This window comes from Salmo salar, chromosome ssa01 (genome assembly GCF_905237065.1).
Source record: "Salmo salar chromosome ssa01, Ssal_v3.1, whole genome shotgun sequence".
In the NCBI taxonomy this organism is placed as follows: Eukaryota; Metazoa; Chordata; class Actinopteri; order Salmoniformes; family Salmonidae; genus Salmo; species Salmo salar.
Window position 1 is genome coordinate 78,596,463 of NC_059442.1, and position 12,397 is coordinate 78,608,859.

Consider the following 12,397-nt stretch of genomic DNA (forward strand, 5'->3'; position numbering starts at 1 on the left):
TCCTTTCCTCACTCCCATACAGTTTTTCAATGATGCCAAAGAGTCCATGGACTACCTGAAGAGCCTACAAGGTGACATCCAAAGAAAGTATGGCTGTGATCGGACAAGCAGCGTACACAAGCTGGAGGATCACATCCAGGAGTCCATGGTAAGCTGGCATTCCCAAACTATGTTATTAAATGAGACACATAGACCAATCCCAAAGACTCACATGGTCATAAATCCAATTATGAATTCCTAGAGGTTCCGAATGAATACCCCCACCATTAAACATTAACTAAAAATCCCTGTGAGTGAATTCTGCTTATGCTGAGCTGGTGAAGTATCATAATCCACCTGTGTGTTTGACTGATGCTGGAACATGGGTGTGGTCTGTCTGTCCCCAGGATGAGAAGGAGCAGCTCCTCCAGTACCGCAGCACAGTGGCTGGGTTGGTGGGCAAGGCCAAGGCCATCGTCCAGCTCAAGCCCAGAACCCCAGACACCCCTATCAGGTCTTCCATACCCGTCAAAGCCATCTGTGACTACCGACAAATAGAGGTGCTATTTGAGTCTCTTGTTAGAGATACATGTATGTGCTACCAGGGGCGCAACTTTCACTGGGTACGGGGGGACAGGGCAGTGATACAAAACGAGGCAACGGTGTGCTTTAGGACCATGCGGATGCATCCGAGCGGTGGGCTGTTTAGAGTGTTTATCCTACTGGATAATAAAAATATATACATAAAAATAAATTATGTATTCCCCACTTCTAAAACCAAAGTTGCGCCCCTGTGTGCTACTGTCTGTTTTCTATTTATTCAAGTAGTTCATCACAAGTCGCATACTTTACATTGAGTTGTCAAATTTATCTTCTGTAGTAACAAGATGTACATTGAGGTCTCTAAGGAACATGTTTAGCCATGTTAACTCCAGGGATGTTTATTTAGATAGCGGATCAAAAGTTTGATACTTTGAGTTGATTTGGATTTCAGAGTCAAATTGTAGTCGTTTTGATTTGTCATGTCTCACTTCGTCTCGCTCCTAGATCACCATCTATAAGGATGATGAGTGTGTCCTGGCCAGCAACTCTCACCGGGCCAAGTGGAAGGTGATCAGTCCGTCTGGCAATGAGGCCATGGTGCCCTCTGTCTGCTTCACTGTGCCTCCACCCAACAAGGAGGCTGTGGACCAGGCCAGCAGAATTGAGCAGCTGTACCAGAATGTTCTGACTCTGTGGCACCACTCACACATCAACATGAAGAGCGTGGTCTCCTGGCACTACCTGATGGCGGACGTCAGAGCCATCCGCAACTGGAACGTGTCCTCAGTACGTTTACACTTATCTACTTAATCAACTTCTAGACCCCATTAGCAACACTTAAAGTGATAAAGGTATAATTATGCATCTTCTATTGATTTTGGTCTTCATAAGAAAGAGGGTGATTACTGCTATTAAGCCTAGTGTTTCCTATACTCACCGACTTTACCTGTCATTTCATCATTATAGTTGGTGCTGACTGTACCTTTTCAGAGAACATTCTAGAAGGTTTCCAGGTATGGGTCTGTGTCATGTGTTTTCCCCTGTTCTCCCCAGATTAAGACCATGTTGCCAGGCGAGCACCAGCAGGTCCTTAGCAACCTGCAGTCCCACTTTGAGGACTTCCTGGAGGACAGCGAGGAGTCGGAGGTGTTCACAATAGCAGACTGTTCCCAGCTAGAGAGGGAGGTGTTGACCTGCAAGGAGTACTACGAGGAGCTGCTCAAGTCTGCAGAGAGAGGCAAGGCTGAACTAAGATAGTCTGCAGAGAGAGGCTAAGCTAAACTAGTCTGCAGAGAGAGGCTAAGCTAAACTAGTCTGCAGAGAGAGGCTAAGCTAAACTAGTCTGCAGAGAGAGGCTAAGCTAAACTAGTCTACAGAGAGAGGCTAAGCTAAACTAGTCTACAGAGAGAGGCTAAGCTAAACTAGTCTGCAGAGAGAGGCTAAGCTAAACTAGTCTGCAGAGAGAGGCTAAGCTAAACTAGTCTACAGAGAGAGGCTAAGCTAAACTAGTCTGCAGAGAGAGGCTAAGCTAAACTAGTCTGCAGAGAGAGGCTAAGCTAAACTAGTCTGCAGAGAGAGGCTAAGCTAAACTAGTCTGCAGAGAGAGGCTAAGCTAAACTAGTCTGCAGAGAGAGGCTAAGCTAAACTAGTCTGCAGAGAGAGGCTAAGCTAAACTAGTCTGCAGAGAGAGGTAAAGCTAAGCTAAACTAGTCTGCAGAGAGAGGTAAAGTTAAGCTAAACTAGTCTGCAGAGAGAGGTAAAGTTAAGCTAAACTAGTCTGCAGAGAGAGGTAAAGTTAAGCTTGTCTGCAGAGAGAGGTAAAGTTAAGCTTGTCTGCAGAGAGAGGTAGAGTTAAGCTTGTCTACAGAGAGAGGTAAAGTTAAGCTTGTCTGCAGAGAGAGGCTAAGTTAAACTAGTTTGCAGTTTGAGAGATGTGTTTTGAATTATATACATTATTCAGACCCCTTGACCTTTTCCAAATTTTACAGCCTTATTCTAAAATGGATTAAGTCGTTTTTCCCCCTCATAAATCTATGCACAATACCCCATAATGACAAAGTAAAACCAGGATGTTTTACATTTCTGCAAATGTATTACAAATAAAAAACTGAAATATGACATTTACATAAGTATTCAGACCCTTTACCCAGTCCTTTTTGAAGAACATTTGGCAGCGATTACAGCCTCGCGTCTTCTTGGGTATGACGCTACAAGCTTGGCACCCCTGTATTTGGGGAGTTTCTCCCATTCTTCTATGCAGATCCTCTCAAGTTCTGTCAGGTTGGATGGGGAGCGTTGCTGCACAGGTATTTTCATGTCTCTCCAACGATGTTTCATTGGGTTCAAGTCCGGTCTCTGGCTGGGCCACTCAAGGACATTCCGAGACTTGTCCCGAAGCAACTCCTGCGTTGTCTTGGCTGTGTGCTTAGGGTCGTTGTCCTGTTGGAAGGTGAACCTTCACCCCAGTCTGAGGTCCTGAGCGCTCTGGAGCAGGTTTTCATCAAGAATATCCTGTACTTTGCTCTGTTCATCTTTCCCTCGATCCTGACTAGTTTCCCAGTCTCTGCCGCTGAAAAACATGATGCTGCCACCACCATGCTTCACCATAGGGATGGTGCCAGGTTTCCTCCAGACGTGACGCTTGGCATTCAAGCCAAAGAGTTCAATCTTGGTTTCATCAGAACAGAGAATCTTGTTTCTCATGGTCTTCGAGTCTTTATGTGCCTTTTGGCAAACTCCAAGCAGGAGTGGCTTCTGTCTGGCCACTCTACCAAGGCCTACCAAGGCCTGATTGGTGGAGTGCTGCAGAGATGGTTGTCCTTCTGGAAGGTTCTCCCATCTCCACAGAGGTACTCTGGAGCTCTTTCAGAGTGACCGTCAGGTTCTTGGTCACTTCCCTGACCAAGGCTCTTCTCCCCCGATTGCTCAGTTTGGCCGGGCGGCCAGCTCTAGGAAGAGGGTTGGTGGTTCCAAACTACTTCCATTTAAGAATGATGGAGACCACTGTGTTCTTGGGGACCTTCAATGCAGCAGAAATGTTTTGGTATCCTTCCCCAGATCTGTGCCTCGACACAATCCTGTCTCGGAGCTCTACGGACAATTCCTTCAACCTCATGGCTTAGTTTCTGCTCTGACATACACTGTCAACTGTGGGACCTTATTTAGACAGGTGTGTGCCTTTCCAAATCATGTCCAATCAATTGAATTTACCACAGGTGGACCTCAATCAAGTTGTAGAAACATTTTAAGGATGATCAATGAAAACAGAATGCACCTGAGCTCAATTTCGAGTCTCATAGCGAAGGGCCTGAATACTTATGTAAATAAGGTATTTCAGTTTTTTTTAATAAATTTGCTAAAATTTATAATACCTGTTTTTGCTTTGTCATTGTGAGATATTGTGTGTAGATTGATAAGGATTTTGGGGTATTTTATCAATTTTAGAATAAGGCTGTAATGTAACAAAATGTGGAAAAAGTTAAGGTGTCTGAATACTTTCTGAATACAGTACATATTCATTTAGATTGTTTACTAATATTACTGTTACACAGCTTGTAGTAGACCGGTGACTGAGAAAAATCCCAAGTGTTTGGACTCTTAGACTTGGTGTCCTCTCGCCGTTTGGTTGTTACTCATTCTATGGTCTTGTGTTGAACAGAGGTTGTTACTCATTCTATGGTCTTGTGTTGAACAGAGGAACATGAGGAGTCTGTGTACAACCTGTATATCTCTGAGGTGCGTAACTTCCGCATGCGTCTGGAGGCTCAGGAGGAGCACCTGATCCGACAGATCCGAACCCCACTGGACAGAGACGACCTGGAGCAGAGTGTCCTGCGCATCACAGAGCAAGAGGTAAGGCAACAACTCACTATTCAGACTGTATCATTACTCTGTCATATTACAACTCACTATCCAGACTGTATCATCACTGTCATATTACAACTCACTATTCAGAATGTATCATCACTGTCATATTACAACTTACTATTTAGACTGTATCATCACTCTGTCATATTACAACTCACTATTTAGACTGTATCATCACTCTGTCATATTACAACTCACTATTTAGACTGTATCATCACTCTGTCATATTACAACTTACTATTCAGACTGTATCATCACTGTCATATTACAAGTCACTATCCAGACTGTATCATCACTGTCATATTACAAGTCACTATTCAGACTGTATCATCACTGTCATATTACAACTTACTATTCAGACTGTATCATCACTGTTATATTACAACTCACTATTCAGACTGTATCATCACTGTCATATTACAAGTCACTATTCAGAATGTATCATCACTGTCATATTACAACTTACTATTCAGACTGTATCATCACTGTCATATTACAACTCACTATTCAGACTGTATCATTATTCTGTCATATTACAACTCACTATTCAGACTGTATCATCACTGTCATATTACAAGTCACTATTCAGACTGTATCATCACTGTCATATTACAAGTCACTATTCAGAATGTATCATCACTGTCATATTATATTCAGACTGTATCATCTGTCATATTACAACTCACTATTCAGACTGTATCATCACTGTCATATTACAAGTCACTATTCAGACTGTATCATCACTGTCATATTACAAGTCACTATTCAGAATGTATCATCACTGTCATATTACAACTCACTATTCAGACTGTATCATCACTGTTATATTACAACTCACTATTCAGACTGTATCATCACTGTCATATTACAACTATTCAGACTATCATTTACATTTACATTTTTACATTTTAGTCATTTAGCAGACGCTCTTATCCAGAGCGACTTACAGTAGTGAATGCATACATTTCATTTCATGCAAAAAAAATATGTTTTGTACTGTCATATTACAACTCACTATTCAGACTGTATCATCACTGTCATATTACAACTCACTATTCAGAATGTATCATCACTGTTATATTACAACTCACTATTCAGAATGTATCATCACTGTTATATTACAACTTACTATTCAGAATGTATCATCACTGTTATATTACAACTCACTATTCAGAATGTATCATCACTGTTATATTACAACTTACTATTCAGAATGTATCATCACTGTTATATTACAACTTACTATTCAGAATGTATCTCTCTGTCTTACACATCTATTCATCATATCTTTTCCAGACATGGGTCAAATACATTATGTCAAATACATCTGTGCTTGATTTACTTTTCCAGGTGCAATGAGACCAACAGAATAATATCATGAATGTGAACTTCAAGACAAACCAAGTACACCTAAATTGTGAAGTGTTTAATGTACTGTTCTGTATGTATTTGACCCATGTGTGATCTGTCCATATTGACTTAACTCCTCCAAATTCGTCCCTTGCAGAAGAAGAAGGCAGAGCTGGATCAGCTAATGGAGGATCTGGAGACCATGAAGGAGAAGTGTGAGACATTCCTCAGACAGGCAACGGCCTCTCCCTCTGTCCCCGCCCTCTCCTCTGACCTCAACGTCCTCATCCAGAGCATGAGCCAGGTTTACTCCATGTCCTCCATCTACCTGGAGAAGTAAGTGGGCACAGACACTGTAATGGTCCTCCTCAGTGGAGGGCTAGAATATGCTCAGCACATTCAAAATCAACAATGCATTTGCAATTTGTTTTTATGGTCCCACTTTAAATGCAACTTTAAAGTCTTCATGAAGGCTTCATAAACCCTTTATAAGGACTTCATAGATGCACTGCAAAATGTTGATATAGATAACGTTACATGGTCTCTACAGTGAGGGAAAAAAGTATTTGATCACCTGCTGATTTTGTACGTTTGCCCACTGATAAAGAAATTATCAGTCTATAATTTTAATGGTAGGAGTATTTGAACAGTGAGAGACAGAATAACAACAAAAATATCCAGAAAAACGTATGTCAAAAATGTTATAAAGTGATTTGCATTTTAATGAGGGAAATAAGTATTTGACCCCCTCTCAATCAGAAAGATTTCTGGCTCCGAGGTGTCTTTTATACATGTAACGAGCTGAGATTAGGAGCACACTCTTAAAGGGAGTGCTCCTAATCTCAGTTTGTTATCTGTATAAAAGACACCTGTCCACAGACGCAATCAATCAGATTCCAAACTCTCCACCATGTTCAAGACCAAAGAGCTCTCCGAGGATGTCAGGGACAAGATTGTAGACCTACACAAGGCTGGAATGGGCTAAAAGATCATCGCCAAGCAGCTTGGTGAGAAGGTGACAACAGTTGGTGCGATAATTCGCAAATGGAAGAAACACAAAAGAACTGTCAATCTCCCTCGGCCTGGGGCTCCATGCAAGATCTCACCTCGTGGAGTTGTAATGATCATGAGAACGGTGAGGAATCAGCCCAGAACTACACGGGAGAATCTTGTCAATGATCTCAAGGCAGCTGGGACCATAGTCACCAAGAAAACAATTGCTAACACACTACGCCGTGAAGGACTGAAATCCTGCAGCGCCCGCAAGGTCCCCCTGCTCAAGAAAGCACATATACATGCCCGTCTGAAGTCTGCCAATGAACATCTGAATGATTCAGAGGACAACTGGGTGAAAGTGTTGTGGTCAGATGAGACCAACATGGAGCTCTTTGGCATCAACTCAACTCGCCATGTTTGGAGGAGGAGGAATGCTGCCTATGACCCCAAGAGCACCATCCCCACCGTCAAACATGGAGGTGGAAACATTATGCTTTGGGGGTGTTTTTCTGCTAAGGGGACAGGACAACTTCACCGCATCAAAGGGACGATGGACGGGGCCATGTACCGTCAAATCTTGCGTGAGAACCTCCTTCCCTCAGCCAGGGCATTGAAAATGGGTCGTGGATGGGTATTCCAGCATGACAATGACCCAAAACACACGGCCAAGGCAACAAAGGAGTGGCTCAAGAAGAAGCAAATTAAGGTCCTGGAGTGGCCTAGCCAGTCTCCAGACCTTAATCCCATAGAAAATCTGTGGAGGGAACTGAAGGTTCGAGTTGCCAAACGTTAGCCCCGAAACCTTAATGACTTGGAGAAGATCTGCAAAGAGGAGTGAGACAAAATCCCTCCTGAGATGTGTGCAAACCTGGTGGCCAACTACAAGAAACGTCTGACCTCTGTGATTGCCAACAAGGGTTTTGCCACCAAGTACTAAGTCATGTTTTGCAGAGGGGTCAAATACTTATTTCCCTCATTAAAATGCAAATCATTTTATAACATTTTTGACATGCATTTTTCTGGATTTTTGTTGTTGTTATTCTGTCTCACTGTTCAAATACTCCTACCATTAAAATTATAGACTGATCATTTCTTTGTCAGTGGGCAAACGTACAAAATCAGCAGGGGATCAAATACTTTTCCCCTCACTGTATGGTGTCTCTGCAGGCTGAAGACGGTGAGCTTGGTGGTGAGGCACAGCCAGAATGCGGAGGCTCTAGTGAAGCTCTTTGAGGCCAAACTTTCTGAGGAAGACGCTGTGAACTCTGACCTGAAGTCCATTGACACAGTCGTCAGCACACTCAAGGTAAGCTCCCTCTGTAGTAGTTTAACATTTAAAATGGCAATATATCCTATTCAATCTTTTGGTTTTCTCTGTATGGTTGGTAAAATGATTGCTGGAGATTAATTCTTATTTTGTGGAACCCAGTCCTCGAGAGCCACTATCATGCTATGATTGATGTTGAGCCATGTTTTTCCTCTACTCTATTTTAGCAATGGCGCTCAGAGATTGACGAACAGCGGGAGGTCTTCCATGACCTGGAGGATGGGCTGCAAAAGGCCCGTGGCATCAGTGACCACATGTTCAAGGCTCATAACGAGCGGGACTTTGACCTGGACTGGCACAAGGAGAAGGCTGACCAGCTGGGAGAGAGGTGGCACAATGTCCACACCCAAATTGACAGCAGGTTAGTGTTTTCAGGTCAACTCAAATGTTTAGGGACAGATTTGATTCCATACACCAGTAAAAAGTAGTGAGAAACACTTATTGTTCACTGTATGTGAATAAGCGGAATGTAAAATATTACCTTTTACGGATGCTAAGGCAAGATACTGGACTCTTTATGATATCTGCTTCAGACTTCGGGACCTGGAAGGCATCAGTAAATCTCTGAAGTACTACAAAGACTCCTACAGCAGTCTAAATGACTGGGTCAGAGAGATGGAGGCTGCTCAGCTCAAGACCCAGGAGAACCAGCCAGAAGACAGCAAGGCGCTCGCTGAGCTGCTCAACCAACAGAAGGTCCTTGTTGCAGAAATGGAACATAAGCAGAGCAGAATTGATGAATGCCAAAAGTACTCAGAGCAGTACTCATCTGGCGCTAAAGTAAGTTATCTCTGTAACAGTTTTGACCTGATATGATATGTCTGCATGAAGAGCACTTGAACACCAGCGTAATATTCCATAATCTGTTGTCAGGATTATGAGCTACAGCTGATGACCTACAGAGCAATGGTTGACTCACAGCACAAGTCCCCGCTCAAGAGACGGAGGATGCAGAACTCAGCTGATGCCATCGTTCAGGAGGTTAGAATGGAACAGTAGTAAACTAGGTGCTGAGTGTGTTGTGTGTGCTAAAGAAAGTGACCCTTGTTTTCCACCCTCACCTCAGTTCATGGACCTCCGAACTCGCTACACGGCCGTAGTCACCTCCATGACGCAGTATGTAAAGTTTGCCAGTGAGACGTTGAAGAGAACAGAAGGCGAAGAGGTAGGGGATTGGTGAAATATCAGATTTACAATGCGCAAATCGCTGTGCATACTTTGAACTGCCTTTTTTCCCCCCTCACATTATTGTGTTAAGAGGGTTTGCTCCCAGCCATATTGAATTAACAGGAACCTCACCTTTAAAGCCATAAATATGATGCTTCAACTCAAAGGGTTTATTTCTCTTCACTGCTGTGTGTCATTCATTCAGCGCTGATGAATGTAGATGTTTTGCTTTGTTCAAGACAAATCATGTGATATGGTGTCGTATGCAGCTGTAATTTTGATACAAAGAGCCATTATTTTGTATCATTGCTGGTGATGGTGACTTCTCTTTGGAGGAAGAAGCTGTCTCCTCTCTCTCATTGAATCTGAAACATTCTCTCATGGTGGCATTTCTTTGGGACAATTAACAACACTGCAACAATCCTTACTTTGGTAAGCATGTTAAAATAACCATACCATAAACACAACTTTCACTTTATTTCAATGTTAAAGGAAAACTACACCCAAAGACCCATCTTTTGGTATTTGTTTCATTAGTCCATTGTTGATTGTTTTTCATGTCAGCGATCAAGTTTCCAAGATATGTAACTTACAAAATACAAAAATGTTACACACTGCAACATGCATCATACAGGCCATATTTCAGTATTTTGAAAGTTACATATCTTGAAAACTTGATTGCTGACATGCAAAACATTTTGGGACTATATCAACAATGGACTAATGAAACAAATACCAAAATAGTGTTTTTGGGTGGAGTTTTCCTTTTAAGTATGAGGTAGTGCATGACTTTTTATTTTTTGCATTGTAGAATAGGAAAGAATCAGAAAAGACAGAGTACCTCACCTGGACAGAGAGCTGGGAGCTCCAAAAGGTAGCAGGGGAGGAGGTGATTGGACAGCTTCAGCAGCAGGTACAAGAACTGGAGACCTCATTGGCTGACAGAACAACCCAGTTGACCGGTCTACAGAGAGAGGTAAAGACGCAAAAAAGTACCATAGAGGACCTTACCCTCCAGAAGTCTAAGGCCGAGAATGAGGCTCAGCAGTACTGTGCAGAACTAGACATGGTTGTGAAGAGCAAAGCAGCCATTGAGCAAGAGTTAAGTAACGCACGACAGCTGGTCCAGCAGTCAGAGGCCAAACGGTCTACTCTTGAGGAGAGTCTTCGTATGCTGAAGATGAACATCGAGGAGAGCACCCTGGCCCGGAAGAAACTGGAGGACCACTTGAAGAGGAAGAACAGCGACGTTCAGGATCTTGAGGAGCGCAATCGCACACTGCAGAGGATGCAACATTCCTCTTCCACCAACAGCATCCAGACGATCCATGCAGAGGTGGAGGCAGAAGTCCTGCAACAGAAACAGGAGCTGGCCATGGCGAGGAAAACAGCCGAGACCGAAATCAAGACGCTTAAGTCAGAGCTGAACTCTGTGCTGGTGCATAAAAAGATAGCAGAGGAAAACGCACAACAATTCAAAGAGCTTTTGGACGATGCCAATACCAGGTTGAAGAAACTTCAGCTGGACATGGAATCGGATAGAAGCAGCATGAGACAAAAGTCAGAGGAGCTCAGACAGGAATCTTCGGAGCTGAGAAAATCAATCCATGTCTTTCAAGAGCAAATTAAATCTCTCCAGAAGGATAAGTCTTTACTGGAGCAGAAAGTTATTTTCCACATGACAGAGGTTGAAGGCCTGAAAAAACAGTTAAAGCTCAACCAAGGAAAACTGCTCCAGAGGAACTCCAGGGAACAGGAGAGTAGTCACAGGATGCAATGTTTAGAGGAAGAGCTGGCCTCCAAACAGGCTGAGACAGACCAGTTGATGTTCAAGATCAATGAACTGACGAGAATGAATGTGTCATTAGACAATGAGGTCATAAATCTTAAGGTCAGTGTGGAGTCATTACAACGAGAAAAATCATTCTCTGAACAAAAGGTAAAATCATTGAAAAGTGAGAGTGAGAACTGGAAACAACAGCTTCAAAAAACCAAGGAAGAATCCAACATAAAGACAAGATCTGAACAGGATGTACAACTCAAATCTAAAAACCTGGAAGCAGAACTTCAGAAAGGTGGAATGGTGGTTGTGCAACTGCAGAAAAAAGTAGATGAACTTAAGAAGGTCAACATGGAGATGGAAGTCAACATGCAGAAGATGAGAGCTCAACTCGAGAAGATCACCATGGAAACTGAAATCAAAGACCAGCAAATCAACATATTAAAGTCTCAGGTGGATGGCACCAAATCTCAGGTGAAAGTCATTGAGGAGGAGCTTTTAAAGAAATCTCAGATGTCGCACGAGCTTCAGATCAAACTGAGGGACTACAATGAGGAGGTGAAAAGAACAGCTGAACTCCAGCAGAAAAACAAAGCTATCAGCTTGAACCTCAACAACTATGAGAAGGAAATCATGAATCTGAAGTCTGAGCTTAGCTCTGTTGGCACTGAGAGGAATTTGGCCAATAACAAAGTCCAAGAGCAAAAGGGTGAAGTGAATGATCTGAACATCAAACTGAAGAAGGCAATGGCAGAGCTGCAGAATGAGTCAAATGAGGGCCAGAGGTATCTGGCTAAAGTAAAGGCATTGGAGGGGGAGCTTTTGCAATGCAAGCAGAGTATGAAAGGAATCACTGGCAGTTCTGAAATAATGACAGCAAGTATGAAACAGGAAATCATTGCCCTTCAAAGAGACAAGACAATGGCTGACCATAAACTGGTTACCTTGAAAGCAGAACTCGAGGAAATGAGGTCTGCCCTGAGAAGCACAAAAGATGAATTAATTAAAGTAAACCAGGAAGGGACAATCAGCCAGTCTAAAGTCAAAGAGTTTGAGGAAGCTCTTCAGAAGAGTAGGTTGACAATAAAAGAAATGACTGCCAGCTCTGACAAATCCTCATCAAGTTTCAAACAGGAAATCACTGTTCTTCAGAGGGAGAGAAGCGCAGCCCAAGAGAAAACCATTTTGTTGGCATCTGATCTCACCATGCTCAAGGGAAAGCTGGAAGAAGCCCAAAAGGAGGTCAAACAAAAGCAAACAGAAAGTTCAGCCCTGCAGCTGAGGTCACAGATGCTGAAAGACCAACTTGAGAACTGTCAGCGGATGGTGGAGGAAATGACAGTGAATATGAAGCAGGAAACTAGTGCCCTTCAAAAGGACAAGACAAT

General features: G+C 42.9%; 1 protein-coding gene across 29 annotated transcripts in view; it reads left to right on the top strand.

The window, feature by feature from the left end:
- Window positions 1–12,397, top strand: part of LOC106612695 (dystonin) — a 189,989-nt gene that overhangs the window by 84,162 nt on the left and 93,430 nt on the right. For all 29 annotated transcript variants that reach the window (XM_014214222.2, XM_014214117.2, XM_014214148.2 and 26 more), the window contains 11 exons: window positions 23–148; window positions 387–539; window positions 1,027–1,308; window positions 1,576–1,759; window positions 4,217–4,374; window positions 5,897–6,075; window positions 7,903–8,041; window positions 8,230–8,423; window positions 8,596–8,842; window positions 8,936–9,043; window positions 9,129–9,227. In XM_014214222.2, coding sequence (XP_014069697.2) covers window positions 23–148; window positions 387–539; window positions 1,027–1,308; window positions 1,576–1,759; window positions 4,217–4,374; window positions 5,897–6,075; window positions 7,903–8,041; window positions 8,230–8,423; window positions 8,596–8,842; window positions 8,936–9,043; window positions 9,129–9,227 — 1,869 coding nt within the window. The remainder of the gene's footprint in view (window positions 1–22; window positions 149–386; window positions 540–1,026; window positions 1,309–1,575; window positions 1,760–4,216; window positions 4,375–5,896; window positions 6,076–7,902; window positions 8,042–8,229; window positions 8,424–8,595; window positions 8,843–8,935; window positions 9,044–9,128; window positions 9,228–12,397) is intronic.